This window comes from Mustela erminea, chromosome 11 (assembly GCF_009829155.1).
Source record: "Mustela erminea isolate mMusErm1 chromosome 11, mMusErm1.Pri, whole genome shotgun sequence".
Taxonomy (NCBI): Eukaryota; Metazoa; Chordata; class Mammalia; order Carnivora; family Mustelidae; genus Mustela; species Mustela erminea.
In genome coordinates, this window is record NC_045624.1 from 85874940 (window position 1) to 85892057 (window position 17118).

The following is a 17118-nucleotide window of genomic DNA, read 5'->3' on the forward strand; positions in this document are numbered from 1 at the left end:
TTGGTTTTTGGCTGTTTTTAATTCATTTGTTGTTTCGCTTGCTCTTTTCCTTTGTGATTTGATAATTTTCTATAGCGGTATGCTTAGATTCCTTTCTTTTTATCTTTTGTATATGTACTATAGGTTTTTGCTTTGTTGGCACTGTAGGCTTATATAAAATACCTTATATTTGCAACAGTCTATTTGAAGCTGATAACTCAAGTTTGGATGGGTACTATAAAGCTTCACATTTTTACCCACATTTTATGTTTTTGATGTTATAATTTATATCTTTTTATCTTGTGTATCCATTAACAAATTATTGTAATTAGAGTTATTTTTACTACTTTTGTCTTTTAATCTTCACACTAAATTTATAAGTAATTTAGCTTCCATCATTACAACATTGAAGTATTCTGAATTTAACCATATACCTACATTTGCCAGGGAGGTTTATACTTTCAAATGTTTTTCTGTTACTAGTTAGTGCCCTACTGTTTCAGCTTTCAAAGTTCCCAGAACACTTCTTGTAAGGCCTGCCTAGCAGTGCTGAGTTCCTTCAGCCTTTTCTTTTCTTTTTTTAAAAGTAGGCTCCATACCTAACATGGCATTTGAACTCATGACCCTGGGATCAAGAGTTACTTGCTCTACTGACTGAGCCAGGTAGGTGCCCTGAACTCCTTCAGCTTTTGCTTATCTGGAAAACTCCTTTTGTCTGCTACTAAAACCAAATGCCAATTCTAACATGCTATAACAACCATCCCTCACAGTTATATACATTTTGAAATCAAAATCTTATATATATAGACAGCACAGTCCTTACCACCTGTATACCTCACTAGTCTATTACATAAGACAGACGAATGTCAATGTCCCTTAGTGTTATCACTAATAGTATTAGTCTTATCACTAATTAGTATTAGTGTTATCACTAATAGTATTAGGCAGATAATCTTTAATAAATCTCAACTAAAATTATTCCCTTATGATCTTAAAATATATAAAGGAAGTTTTAAAGGCTATTTTTAGAACATAAAGCAGATAAAGGTTGTGATTCAGATACTGTGCATGGAAGAAAGAAAGTACTACAAATAATTAATAGCAATTCATCTCTCTGTGGAAAAAAGTGCTCTATGATGACACACTGTAAAGTGATTTATAGCATATTGACTCTAATTCTTCTAATGAAAAAGCAATTGTCCAAGTTCTCCCTGGAGAACACTCAGCAGCCACAATCCATGCACATGGAAAGTCATGAGTTAGAAAACGAGAACCAAATGAACTCACAGCTGGGAAAGGCCAACAATAATTAATTTAACACCAACCATTTGTAGAGAACATGTATACATTTCAAAATTTCCCCTGAGAGGAATGAGGTCATTGAAGGGCAGAGGGGACATACTTGAACATGTTCAAAGAATGTTTAATAAGATAATATGCTTCAAAGGTTTTACGTAAAAAAAAAAAAAAAAAAAAAAAAACCTCATCTTGGACTAGGTAGTTAGGATAAATAGTTTGTAATACCACCACTTGAATTTCAGTACTGTAACAAGTATTTCTGAAAAACATATCCGAAGTGAGTTCTCATTGAACTTGAACAATATATTCCTCAACAGCAGCAGAGAGAAAACAGTGTCATTAAAAGGGGTTTTATTCTGACTCACTGGCTAAGAAAATGGGAACAGTTTGAGATCTTCCATGTTGTTTCATTTTAATGAGCAGCGAGAATTTTTCATGTCCTTATTAAAGTGGTTAATGTATTTCTCTAGTCTCATTATCACCGCCAGAGTATACTCTGTTGTTTCATAACCAAGACAACTCCTTTTCGTTTCCGAGGAGATCAGAAAGTCAAATCTGATTGCTCACACGTGGTTGTTAATAAAACTCCCATGGGGCTGCTTAAGGTGCCCATGGGGATTGTACAATTATTTATATTTTCTTATGGTTTTCTATAATTACTGTGATTGTATTTTCACAAAGTAAATGTATCTCCACCAATTAAAGCAGTGGTGGGTTAAGAATATTCATCAGACTCATGTGAAAGGATATTGTTCTTAGGGTTTTGATCAAAGCACACAAATTAAACTGCTGTTATCATGCATTCAACCCGAGTGTTAAATTAAAATGCTCAGCAACTTTGGAGTTTATTTGAGCAGATGTTAACTATTTATGAAAATAAACATGATACAGGACTTGCATTCATGATATGACTCTTTGTTGCATTAAAAGTGCTGGGGGAAAAACCTGCTATACAAATCTTGGGGGATATGGCTTATGATATATGACTGATTTTTGTTACTGTTAATTCAGGTCAATTTAAATTTTCAGAAGCATATAAATCTAACAAATCTCATTTTGGTTTACATCTTTGCATCTTCTTACTTCAGCTCACCCCTTTGTCTTTGAAGGCTCGAGGACCAAGAACGAATGTCCATAAAAACAAGCATCTGAGGCTATCAAATAAAAATCACACAATATAGCCTTTTACACTCTCCCATATAGAAATTTCATTCTATCTAGTTCAACAGTGCTTGCAGCAAAAGTGACCGGCCATACTTCCATTCCATTAGCTGTCATTTTGACGTTAGACTGTTAGCCTGCTGTGTGTGCGATGTGATGTCCATGCATCACTCCCATCAAAGGTAATTTTCTGTGCAATGGTGTGTAAAATTTGCCTCTAATTATGATAAGGCCACTGATGGGTCATTTATGGTATGTTCTCTGGAGACCACTGCAGTGAATAGCTTTTGGTGAGATTTGTCGGGAGAAATTAAATTGGTCTGACCATGACTCCATAGAAAGTAAAACTCTCTGAGAAAATTATTCCTCAATCATGTTTAAAGCCCTAGAGGAACTCAGAGAGGGACAGTATGTACACTGCTGAAGGCTGTGCGTTTTGGAATGATGCAGACCTGAGTTTTAATCTAGAGTCACCGGGCCTAGAAGTCCTATGTGGTCTGGCCTCTACACAACTCTTGGCTTCTGTTCCTGATATCCACTCCCTCCCTTCCTGGGCTTCCTGGTCCTAGAATATGCCATGGTAAGTCTCCCTTCTGGAGTTATAGACTGCAAATTTTCCTGCGGTTAGAATGGTCTTCTTTCAGATCTTCATGTGGCTGGAATTTCTTTTTACTGCTACGTTCTCATCAGTGGAATTTATCACATCCACCAACTGAATTCCCTGGACATAGCCTCCTCCTCCTTCCTACCCAACGTATCTACCTCCTGATGCCAGTTAATCACTGAACATCATTCTGCGGATGTTCTTAAAGTCCTAATCATGGTCTTCAATTATTTATTTACTATTTATTATATTTATTTACTGTTTAATGTATAATTAAGTTTGCATTTGATGATAAATCTAAGATGGAAAATATGTTGACTAGGATAGTCCATACCCTTGAAACCCCAACAACATTAACTGTATGGGTGAGTGGTCCAGTATTGCCCGATATGATGGGTTTGAAAGGAGATCCTCATCAATAAATAAGGGATGAAAAAACTTCCTGGGCTTTATGCAAGATAGCATGAAAATAGAACTAGTTATGACAAATTTTATTAAAATAGTCATAATAGTGATCTCACATTTCACCATGGTCATGGTGGGCCTCCAGGAAGGGACAATGTGTTAGTCACTTTAGTTACTAACACTTTTGGAAGAGGGTTTTTATATATAACAGTGGGAAATAAAAATTTGAGATTAATAACTATGGTGAAATTTATACTTATTTAAATCTATCAGTATTTTGCTTTTAGTCCTCCTTCCCAAGATACCTTACTTGCAGACATAATAATGACTTTTGAAATGGTTCGTATTCAGTAAATATTTGTCAGCAAATGACTAAGTGCTGGGTGGATTAGAAGATCATTCTTATGTTCCAATCCTCAATGCAAATTATAACAATAATAGAGATGAAATTCTTACCAAAGTGTCCAGTCATGGCCACAGTATGGCTGAACATTTCCAAGGTAGAATCCCAGAGATTGAGTAACCTCCACAAGATTGGTAAAGTCAAGGCTAATGCTGTTGAAAAGGACAGATGTCATGATAATCTCATCAATGGCCCACACGTCTTCTCCCTGGGAAGAATGATATGGTTGCCACCATCTGAACTGAATTCCAAACTGTCTTGCATCATCTGGTAACTCTACAGAGATTATTCTGAAGAAAAAAAAAAGTAAAAGTTCTGATTACTTTGATATCTTAAAACACGAACATTCATAGCAGAGTATTTTTTACCTTGTGGCACAGCATTTAAAAAAAATAGTTCTCCCTTTATTATCCACATTCTTCTGAGATTCCCAATTTCTTGTCTGACTCAAACAAAGTCCTCTAAACACATCCAAAAATGTGAGTGCTTTCACTCATCTGCTTTCAGAAAAGCTAACTCAATAAAACCTAGTTGTCAAAGTAGCAGGATTTGTCTTCGTCCGAAAAAGGATCACGGGCATCTTGGTCCATATATTACAGTCTGAGGCTGGTTGGAACTGTGGCACTTCCTAACTCCTGTGAGTCTAGCCCAGTGTATGAGGGGACTTGCTGTGTCATGGTGGCTATGACAACAAACCTGGATGTGACAAATGGGGAAGAAAATTAAGAATAATATCTAATTTCCAGGAGCAATTACTGTACACAGCAGCAGGAACCATACATTAATTGCCACTGCAACGACATCTGCTTGAGAGCTCCATAAATCACAGGACCATGCTGCTCACATCCATACACAAGGTGAGATATGAAGCAAATGGCAAATGGAACATTTGTCTCCATCAGTGTACAATTAAGCACCAGGAGAGGTGTTCGCAGTAAACACACGCTAAAGGGACCAAGTCTTTTTCTCAGTGAGCAAAGGAAAGCTCCCTAAGACAGGTGACTAGTTGGATAACTTAGAAACAAATTATTTATAAACTTCAACATCTATGGTGGGATTTAATTAGAAATTAGATTGATTTTCACATTTGTATTATATTTACTCATAGTTATTGCATAAAAAATGTCAAATCACATCTTGGAAACATAATTCTTAAATACTCAGTTATTGAAAAATAATATCTATTTTCTCTTTAAATAATTTTTATATGGAAATGTGGGTTAGAATAACATGATTTTCATCACTATTAAGTACACAAACTACCAGTAAAAAATTGGTAGAAGTTTTTTGCAATGTGAGAAAACATACTTTTTTTTTTTTTAAAGATTTTATTTATTTATTTGACAGAGAGAGATCTAAGTAGGCAGAGAGGCAGGCAGAGAGAGAGAGGAGGAAGCAGGCTCCCTGCTGAGCAGAGAGCCCGATGCGGGACTCGATCCCAGGACCCTGAGATCATGACCTGAGCCGAAGGCAGCGGCTTAATCCACTGAGCCACCCAGGCGCCCCAAGAAAACATACTTTTTAAATAATCGAAAGTCAATATTCAAATACAGAAGCACAAATTTTAAAACACTGCTTAAATTAAAAAGACATAGCCATAGCATTTATGGTTTTTAAATACCTTTAAATACTTATGGTTTTAAATATTTTAAGTCTGTTCATTTTTTTACCAATGTGAATTTATTAGAGGAGTAAAGTTTAGTTAAGTTGAATATTTTAATAATTTTCACTTTAATTCCTAGGTATTTACTAAATAATCAAATAAGTATGTTTATTTATATTAACACATATCAAATATGTAAAGAAATAAAATAACTGAACTATATTTAAACTGGCTGAATAATGAAAACATACATTAATAATTTAATTTGACCATCACATTACTAGAAAATTATAATCTTCCCTCATATTAATAATTTTAGAAGCAGTTACTACTCTCTCTGATGAAAATAAATATAATTTTTAAATAACAACTGAAAAGTTGAATTTCTCAGGCAACTTCAAAGGTTATTTTCCTTCATTTCCTTTATTTTAGCACATACATATGTGTGTGTGTGTGTGATAACAGATATTGAAATGACCAGTAAGTTCCTTGGCAGAGACATTAAGACTATGGGGTCTGTAATCAGACTCTTAGATTAAAATCCCCACTCTCACTGACTTATTAACTAATAGTTAATAAATTTTATTAGCTAGTAGGTCATATTAACTAGTAGTTAATAAGTTTGCAGCTGCAAGGAAGGTACTCAACTTCTGTGTCTGTGAAGTTGGGATAATAGCCCTATGGCAAAAGTCAGAGACATTTTCTGGTTTTTCATATTATATCTTAGTACCTAGAACATTATCTGGGACACAACAAAAACTCATCAAATTCTTGCTGCGTAAATGAAGTACATATTGTTCATAAACCCGAAGAGAAATCCGAATACTGAGGCACAGAAAGATCAAATGTTCTCCCAATTGCTAAGTGGTTTTTAGGTGCCAGTGCCCAGAGCTGGATCTAGGAGGGATGGCTATAGAGCCCGTGATCTTGACATTCACTTCATATCTGAGGTAGGGTGGGAATCTCTGCTTCCACGGCTCTATGCAAACTGCAGCTGCTGGTCAGGATGGCCGTGGAACCATCTGATCCGAATATTCCTAACCTGGGTCAACTTTCTGTTATGAATCTTGCTTTTGGGTCAGATACTAACCTCAGACATGTCTTGCCATCACAGACAATAATAAAAGCAAAACTAAAATAAAAATAGGCTTTATAATAATTTTAGAATAAGAAACAAGCCCTACGCCTGGGTGGCTCAGTGGGTTAACGCCTCTGCCTTCGGCTCGGGTCATGATCTCAGGGTCCTGGGACTGAGCCTCGCATCAGGCTCTCTGCTCAGCAGGAAGACTGCTTCTTCCTCCTGTCTCTCTCTGCCTGCCTCTCTGCCTACTTGTGATCTCTATCTGTCAAATAAATAAATAAATAAAATCTAAAAAAAAAAAAAAAAGAAGAAGCCCTATAATTAAGAAAAATCTAGAATAATTTTAGTTTTGGCAGTGATACCAAGTTTTACATTAGAAATACCAGTTAGTTCTTGACATTCTAGTCAGTCTGAATTACAAGATCAGCTTAGATAAATGTACAGACTTTACATTTTATGAACTGCAAGCAGACAGAGTCCTTCTGTTTACTGAGTGACTCAGAGGCAAATAAATTGTTTGAAATCAGTGAGGAGTAATAGTGGTTATCTAACTAGCATCTCTAATTTATGGATCATACTTCATTTTCTAACAGCCAAGGCTGAAAGGGACAATATGGGATTGGCGTCAATTACAGGCAGCAATTTATACTGAAGAAAATACAGCAAATGGCTAAAGGCATCAAGATATATTTAAGTCTCCTATGAAGAACTTACATGGTTTGTATTATTTATCATATAAAATAATTTAGAATTTAGAATATATCAAATTCTACTTCTGCCATGTCACCTTTATTAATATTTGTAAGAAAGAGGGAGATGGAGGAAGAGCTCGTGGACAGAGGTACATGCGTAGAAAATAAAAGTGTTCTTGATACCTCCCACCATGTTCTCTTTTTTAAAAAAATCTCCACTTGATCTTAATCTTTCAAGCTATGCACATACCTAGTGCTGAAAAGCCATGCTGATTCTGCGTAGAAGAAAAATGTTGCTGTCAAATGGCAGGCAAGATTAAATGCACCTTTGCAATAGCACATTAAATGTGTAATTATTTTTCATATCAACAAAGATTAATTAAATTTCATGATAAAGATTGATTATTGAATTTTGGAGCTGTCCATCCTGGTTAGAAAAAATTGGGTTTTAGACCAAGTTAACTTAGGACAACAATATTTTCTTCATGCTTTCATCATTATTATGATTTTCATTTAATTTTATTTTAATATTTATTATGGAGAGTCTATGAAATGTTTCTTTGGTATTCATATGTGTGTATGGAATGAGAAAATTAAGCTTCGCCTTTCATTTACCTTTATAGGGAAAATATTCAGCACATCTGTTGTGATTTTAAAATTTTATAAAGTAAATAATTATAATTCATAACATTTGTTAACTATTATCTCTGTTACATGTTACTTTATTTTCTATGAAAAGAAAAGTTGTCATTTACTTATAAACACTTAAATGTAGGGACTGCTGTCGGCAACATTTTTAGGTATATAAAAATCTAACATCGGTGCCCCTGTCTTTTTGCATTGGTGTCAGTGCAAACCTCAGAGTCCAAAGCCCTCACTCTCTTTTACCTTCCCTCGTGATCAAAATGTACTTCTGGAAAGGCAAATGGTGTCAGTTCTTTACTAACTGGGAATATGCCCCAGTGTTACCTCTTCTAAAGATACTTTATTTTCTCATGCTTCTCTTCTGCAACTTTAAAAAAAGAATTTCAGTGAGCAGGCTAATATGGAGGGCATGTATTGCATGGAGCACTGGGTGTGGTGCATAAACAATGAATTTTGGAACACTGAAAAAATATATAAAATAAAATAAAACAGTGTTCTAGAAGAAAACAGAACTTTTGGACATTTCTGAAATTGTACCACTAATGGGGATTACTACTCTGCTCACTTCAAAGGATGGCTCTGCTTCAAATAAGACTTAAATCTCACAATTGCACCTATAGATTATGAAATGGATAAGTTAAAGAAAAACAAAAGTGGCCTGAAGAAAGGACCTTAAGTAAATCCTCACACTCCATTTTTGCCAGGAACTCGATACCGGCTAGAAAAACTTACCTATGATAATTACATAATCATATTACATGCAAATTTTAAATATATACTGGTTATCAGGTTTTATGAATTAAACTGTCTCATGAAATTTATTATAACATATTATAATATATTGATAACAAATACTTGTTAACAGCATTTATAATTTAGTACTATATAAAAATCACACCCAATAGGCTGCAGTAGGGTTGAAAAGGATTATAGTGTGAAGTGTTTTTCTCTTTCCTGGACATCAAAATATTTCCCTTAGATATACATTTCAAGATACTAGAATAAATTTCTTCAACTTATCAGAAATCAGTAGGACAAATAAAATAGAAGAATGTGACTTGCTAGCTTTTTATTGCAATACGCATCAATCTTCATCCTCATCATCCCTCAGTGGGAAAATATCTTGAATATTACACCAGTTGAATGATGATTTCCCCAGAGAGGAGATAATAACTCTAACCATTTTTCCAAAAGCTTTCCAACGTACCTGGGCTCATGATAGTTGAGATAGGAATAGTGCTCCAAGAGTTTCCAAGTTATCCCATTATCATACGAATAATGCAATAAAACACCTTCACCAGGCTGGTCGGGGGCTCTGCATGTGCTCAGAACGGACTTGCTCCCCAGCCTCAGTGTGAACTGGAGAAACCTAGACATGAATTGTCTGTAATTAGCGTGTGCAGAAACATTTTTAATCATAATGCTCATTTTGGCTTTTAAAGAATTCCAAACAAACTACTCAAAAGCTGCATGCTCCCACTCATCTCCCTTTTATAAAATGTAAGTAATTTCACTGTGAGATGTATGAATATGTATAGAAGATGAGGTCAATGCATGTTTATAGGCAGATATAACCATACAAATGCAAGTGTATGTTTATACATACTTGCACACTATGTACTTGTGTACGTACACTTCAAATGCCAATCATTCCTTTACTGCATTATTTATTAGGCACTGGGGGAAGGGAAGATGTAGAGTCAATCTAATCATCCTCTGCAAGCTGTCAATAAATAAAGCTACATAAATAATTAACTAACCCTTGGCTTAAGAACACAGTTTTGATGTTAACAGTTCCTATGTTTAAAAACCTCATCAGTCATCAGTAGACCTTTTAATTTATTAAAAACTAGGGCAAATTAACCCTGTATAAACTAACAGTGAACTCCCTCTCCATTAAAAATTGGAAGATGTACATGTCAGCCAAAAAAGGAAAAAAAAATGGAAAATAAAGAGATCTAAATTCAATCATTAGCATCCGGTTTCAATATGTGTTCCAGCCTGTCTTAACTCACCTGGATTGTGAGCTGTCAAGGAACGATGTAATCAGCTGACGCCTCCCATCTTTGTTGAAAACCAGGGCCTTCCCACTGGCCAAGACACCACAACCAAAGCTGACTTCAGCACCACGGATAGAGTAAAAGTTATGGTAAGAGGAGAGCCTGGAACTGCCAAAGCTTTCAGAAATAAACATTGGGAATGTCTGGGAAGCCATCTCACAAGCTGGGCCAGAAAATCCAGGGTCACACCTGAAAGAGATACCATAAAATAAAATTGTAAGCTGTTGGTCCTTCCAGAGATCCTTGAATCTAATTCAGGGAGGAGGAGGTCCAGAGGCCAGGATTTGAATGAATGGTAAGTGAGGCTCATTAGTCTTTGGAAAACAATGAATCTGAAGACTTGATAAGGGTGACTGATGGCAAATATTCCAGAAAAATATAGTCTTTGCACAACCCTGATATAAAAAGCTGTTGATTAAAACAATAATTCAGCACGCAACCTTAGCCAAGGCCAGTGATTTATCTGTATCTACATTTGTGCACTTGCTAGTTTAAAATCTTTGTAAAAATTATATTATTATGTATATAACTTTATACATAATGATGTTAATTAAATTTTTAAAAGAAACATAAATAAAGTATTTCCAGAGATATCTAGAATAAATTTCCTCTAAGAACCAAATATAAAAATATGTATTATGTTTGTGATAGAAATTATTGGAAATACTTGGGAAAGATTGGAAAATAAATCTATTTTTATTTCAAACTTAGATTGACACTATAAAGGGAATGTAAACACCTTGACCCAGATAGGTGCTCTTAGCAGAACTGTGCTGCTCACAGTGGAATCCCAAATTAGTAGTGCTTCAGGAAGAACAAAAACAAAACACAACAAACCCCACACAACAACTTGCCTCCTGCTGTATTTATATTAGAAAATTCACCACAGATAAGTCCATAGTTAAACATCACAAACTTCTTACATTTTAAGGCATTTACTCATCGGGAATTAGTATTATATTTTTTTTTTTTTTTTTTTTTTTTTTTTTTTTTTTTTACTGCACTACTACCAAAAAAGTATTTTTTGTAGCAACATGGACGGGACTGGAAGAGATTATGCTGAGTGAAATAAGTCAAGCAGAAAGAGTCAATTATCATATGGTTTCACTTAATTGTGGAGCTTAACAAATAACATGGAGGACAAGGGGAGTTAGAGAGAAGAAGGGAGTTGGGGGAAATTGGAAGGGGAGGTGAACCATGAGAGACTATGGACTCTGAAAAACAATCTGAGGGGTTTGAAGGGGCAGGGGGTGGGAGGTTGGGGGAACCAGGTGGTGGGTATTAGAGAGGGCAAGGATTGCATGGAGCACTGGGTGTGGTGCAAAAACAATGAATACTGTCATGCTGAAAATAAATAAATAAATAAAAAATTTTTAAAAAGTAATATTATGGTATAACTCTGAACCTTTTTTTTTAAAAATTTTAAAGATTTAATTTGTTTATTTGACAGACAGAGATCACAAGTAGGCAGAAGGCAGGCAGAGAGAGAGAGAAGGGGAAGCAGGTTCCCTGCTGAGCAGAGAGCCTGATGTGGGGCTGGATCCCAGGATCCTGGGTCATGACCTGAGCTGAAGGCAGAAGCTTTACCACACTGAGCCACCCAGGCGCCCCTTTCTCTGAACCACTTTCTTTAGTTCTAGTGCTGACACTGGATCTATGGTGGCCTCACAGAGGGTCCACGGAGTGGATGAACAAATGCCAAATTGTATGTATCTTGGATATTATGGATATTATGGGGAGAAGGGCTATAGTCACTATCATATTATCATGGAAGTTGGACCCTGAAATGCCAGAAACTACTGCAGCATGAAGTCTGGAGGTTGTTGGGCATTAGGGATGGGAGCGGGGAAGAAAACCCATATTTATGGAGCATGTAAATTAAGCCTCAAACAGTTTACTTCTTTCACACGTTATCTCACCGACTTAGAAGGTAAATAGCCAAGTAGTTTCCAAAAAGGATAAAAACTTAGCTAAGGAGGACACATTTTGACATTTGAAAACTGAATGTGGTTTTCCATGGCCACACACTGGAATCAGGGTCCCCCAACAAGGCATGTATTTCAGGGAGAATGCATTTCTGTGTCTCTTAAATGTATCTTCTTAGAACCAGTGATTGGGACACATTCGTGATCATTTAGAGATGACTCATGTTGGAGTCCGTTCCCATGTAATGGTTTTGAAAATGTACTTTTAATTGAAAGTTATATAATTGGGATAAAATGCTGATCAAGATTTCATTCATACACTTAAAATACACTTGCAGCCTTTGTTCTGCAGCAGAACAGTAAGATAACACAGTCGGGAGATTCCAGGAATGGCCCAAGGCTCTCCTGAGTCCAGAAATATCCCCTGTTCGTTCATCTACCCAACCTTAAATGTAGCATTATGGTCGGCTTGTGTGTCAGGAGAAAAGGCCCCAGGGTTGAGCTATGTGGAAGACACCCAGGCAGGAAAGTTTCTAATGCTTTTTGCCCTTCTCACTAGTACCTCTATCAGGGGTGGGCTTATCAGGACAAAGAATGGTCAGTTTAGACACCCAGGCCTGGGGATTATACACAGGCAAGAAAGTATTAAGCAGCAGGAGAGGCAAAATCCTGGCAGCCAATAACAGCAGTGATGAGAGGAGCAAAGCGGGAAGAGAAACAAAGCTTCAAGGCTCCAAATTCAAGGATCCGTTTAAAAGAAATAGTACTGAGTATAAATGTCTTTTCTATGGCGTCTTGCTCATACTTGACAAGTCACATATTGCTGGAAAATGATGTAGTAGCCAAACATTTAGCACAGCCACTAATGAACAAAACCGATGAATATTACATAAAACATTGTCAGAAACAGGGAAGAAAACTCAAGTTCCAACTGGCGAAAATATTCTGCAAAACCTCAGTAGGAGGAAAAGGCAATGATTGTTCAAGATAATGTACAGTGTCAAAAAGAACAATGCCCAAAGGCATAGAACTGCCATTCAGACTTCCGTTTGCCTCCAGTATTAGCGACACAGATGCTTGCCTTAATAAGCCCACCAAATGCTAACAGGGAGACTGTACACAAAAGAACGAAGGATGAAGTATAACTATTCTAATTACAGATGGGTCTTTTAGAAATAGCACTTTCTATTTTCATTAATAAAAGCATCTGTCATTTTAGATAATTTGTTTTCAAAACTTTTCAGGACAACTTCGGGAATTACACAGATGTCTGGTGTTCTTGTGTTAATTTTATTTGAGAAATGCACTAAATGAGGGGATGGCCTGGTTAGGGATGACAGATGAAGAGAACAACTTGAAGAAAGCACAAGCTAAGGCAGCAGAGACCCAATGAGTAAGTGTTTTGGGGAGGGAGCTGGCAGTTTTATTGAAAGGCGGAGAGATGCATATTCAGTTTTGAAATATGAATAGAAACTTTTCAATTCCTTAATACTTTCTCAAACATTTCTATTGTGCAGAGGTTTTTTGTTAATTAAATTCATTGTAATATAGTTAAAAAGTGAACACGACACTCTAATGTCAGTGCTGACAAGTGTCTTGCCTCATATAATTTCCAAATGATCAAGTAGAAATCTCTTTTATGAGTTCTCCATTAATTAATTATTACTGTCTTTGTTTGGAGGACAGGAAGACAGACTAGATGAACAGTGGTTGAAAACTTGTCTATATAACAAAGATTGTGGTTTCAGGAATTTCCAGGATATTTTATAATTAAATATTAATGAGGGAATGACACAGTACATATGGATATCCATTCTCATTATAAACATAACAGAATGCTTCAGTGGTAACTAAATGTTAACTATTTATATATGATTTCAGACTTCATATTCAACATCATTATTATGTAAAATAATTCATATATCATTTTGAAGACAAATGATTTTTGAAAGTAAGCAAGACTGCAAAGTTATATTTAAAGATGACTTCTCTTACCAAATCTGCTAAATTTGGCTCATTCTAGTATCCTTTAGCCTTGGTCAGTGCTGATTTGCATAATTCATTTACGAAGCATGGTAGGAATTAAAATATGCTTCAAGAACACTAGAACAAGTTTATGGAAAAGCAGTATATTGAAGAAAGTAACCAAAGACAGAAAAGGCAGTCATCAAACTATGAAGAATTCAAATTGGTTCACAAATTTACATGAGGCATGCTAAATTTTTCACAATTTAGCTTCATAGAAAAGTTATTTATTCATCAACTTCCACCTACAAAAGACAATATTCTACTATGCTTAAATTCCCTTTGGAACATCCTAGTTTGGTCTTGAAAAGACCTCAAAAGCCTAAAAAGGAAATCAAAACAAGTTAAAATGACTTGTGGCCACAATAGCTAAAGTATATATTAAAATAAAAATAAGTATAATTATTATTTTAAAAAATGCTTACTTGCAACCATGTCGAGTACACTGTCCTCGGCCAGAACAGAATTTGAGACACGATGGACCAATATAAACTGCAGGCAGAGCAAAAGACAGCATGTGAAAAATAAGGGCAAAAACCAATTGGAAAAACCAAGAACAACACAAGCATGTCAATCAATTTTGTGCAGTGATACCCATAAAATTGAGCTCATTATATGCATGTTGTACGCAGGAAAACAGGGAGACATATAGAGTGCTGTGTGACAAGGTACGTGCTTAGCTACAAATCTGCTGGAAATGTTTTAAATTAATTCTTTCAAGATTTTAATGTTCCATAACAAAAATAGGTAGGAACATGCGATTTGGGTTCCTTAATGGAGTCTCTTCAGCTAAAATGATTTCAGGCAGAATACTATGCTTCTGACTTAAACTTTCTTTAAAGTTTCATTTTTTTTTTAAAGATTTTATTTATTTCATAGAGAGAGAAATCACAAGTAGGCAGAGAGGCAGGCAGAGAGAGAGGAGGAAGCAGGCTCCCTGCCGAGCAAAGAGCACGATGTGGGGCTCGATCCCAGGTCCTTGGGATCATAACCTGAGCCAAAGGCAGAGGCTTTAACCCACTGAGCCACTCAGGCACTCCATAAAGTTTCATATTTTTTAGGTAGAAATAAAGAATTTGCAAAGGATCAGTTTGATATATCATAAAATGGAGATGTTATAATTAAATTTAAAAATCACAACTTCCATTCTTATCTGGGGAAAATCTCTAACACATTGCAGGTGATTGATACATATCTTTCTAAAAATAAATCCTACCTTCCTGAAATGGGAAGTTAAAAATCTGTTGTTGTGCATCAAGTCGTCTCTGAAATGCAGGTTTTTTTCTAAACGATGGGACTGACTGATAATGATATTAAAAACCTCAATTCTAACCTTTGGAATGCCAAGAAAAGGGTTCCCAGTGGTTGAACGGTAGGTTCTGAGATAAATAGACTCAAATACATTTAAAGATAGTAAGCCTCTTGATAACCAACCAGTACAATGAGTAACACACTGAAAAGTACAAAAATGGAACTAAACCAATGAGGAATTAGAGACGCAATGGTTGTTAAGACTCACATATTCAATTTCAGGCACAAACAAATTTGCATTCCATGATCATTTTTTCTGTCTTGGGATCATGTGATCATGTCAAAATAGTCAAATAATTTCATTTAAAAATAATTTTCCCTGAATAATGCTCCTACAAACACTTGTTCTCTGGAGCCAATTAATTAAAGTGTGACACAAAGCAGGCAGGAACAACTCTTGCTGAAGGAAGCTGATTGTTGAGGAGCAGATCAGATAGCAGGCTGAGTGGTTAAAGTTATGGGTTTCAGGTGTCAAATAACCCTAGATTCAAATTCCTTCTTCACCTGGAAAACTCTGGATAAGTGATTTATCCAGTCTAAGCCTCAGTGTTCCTATTCTTTAAAATGGGATATTTTCCTCTTTTCCTTGGAGGAAGGAGCAAAAGAAATGTTCATGCTTAGCTTGCTGTCTGGTACCACATGGTTATGATCACCATAACACTGGGATCAGGAATTCTTCCTGCTTCATCTGCCTCGTTGGCCCCTATTGGACAGCACCAGTACTGAGACATCAGGAAAGGGCTTCATTCTTTTTTAGCCTGGTAAAGTTTATGGATTATTTTCCCAGCACTCTTGATTTTATGGCTGCAGTAGGATTTATTCTAAGTCCTGTAAATGGTCCATTCCATTTTGTGGGATCACTCTGGAGGGCTGCCCTAGAACGCACCCATGTCATAGTTCAAAAAGCTTCCATTGTAAAAAAGAAATTTCAACAATAAAACAAGATTTTCCAAGTCAATGAAAATATTGCAGTTAAGAATCTTGTCATCCCTCACCACTGATGATGGGGTCATTGGGGTTCACGGCATGAGTAAGTCTATAGGCCCTTTTTCCTAAGAGTATGGAAAGGACAAATTTGTTTTTGTCACTATTAATCAAGTCGAAAAAATTAAAAAGTGCTAACAAACATACTTTGCCCTAGGATTTTCCATTTTGCTAAGAACTTCAGGGTGATTCCAAAAATACTTCCCGTACACACTAGCAGGAAAAACATTCCTAACAGACGTAGGATATTGACCTGTTTTTTTCTCTGTTTATTTTCCTTGACATGATTTAGAATTCCATAGAGAAGTGGGAGAGATTTCTGAAGTGTTCTTTGGCAAGCTGGCACACATTTCTCTTGGGAAGGACTAAGTGTGTGTCCTTTCTTTGTCTCGTGAAGAAGCCAGAGAGCAGGTCTTTTTGTAATGTAGGATGATAACAGAATTGAGGAGATTCTGCCCCATGTTTTGCATTTGACCTTCACTGCGAACCATGCTCATTCCCTATATTCTTACCTTTTCTCATTCGATTCACAACACGATGGTGGGATACATTCTGACTTGGAATCGTGTAATAGCTTTCCTCAGGAAATTTAGATAATTCTTTTCATAGGCTTGTATGTGCTTCATAGCACTCTTAATTTCCTCATTTGCTTTATTATAGGTTTTTTGATTTCTTTTATTATTATCAAAGTAACATAAGTTCATCACAGGACTTCTGAAAAGTACGTCAGCAGGGGAAAAGTCACCCATATCCTACTACCCAGAGGCACATATACTTATTCCCCATAGCTAATTAACAGGTGTTGTAACTCAAATGCTATGCAACATATTCTACCAATGGAGGAAGTCCATTTTACCAAATTAATTTTTATTTATTTTTTAAAAGATTTTATTTATTTATTTGACAGAGAGAGAGAGATCACAAGTAGTAGAGAGGCAGGC

General features: G+C 35.9%; 1 protein-coding gene across 3 annotated transcripts in view; it reads right to left on the reverse strand.

Annotated features, from left to right (window-relative positions):
* RELN (reelin) overlaps positions 1-17118 on the reverse strand; it is a 497367-nt gene that overhangs the window by 148249 nt on the left and 332000 nt on the right. For all 3 annotated transcript variants that reach the window (XM_032304615.1, XM_032304614.1, XM_032304616.1), the window contains exons 17-20: positions 14308-14374; positions 9888-10121; positions 9080-9241; positions 3905-4141 (exon numbers count right to left, since the gene is read on the reverse strand). In XM_032304615.1, coding sequence (XP_032160506.1) covers positions 3905-4141; positions 9080-9241; positions 9888-10121; positions 14308-14374 — 700 coding nt within the window. The remainder of the gene's footprint in view (positions 1-3904; positions 4142-9079; positions 9242-9887; positions 10122-14307; positions 14375-17118) is intronic.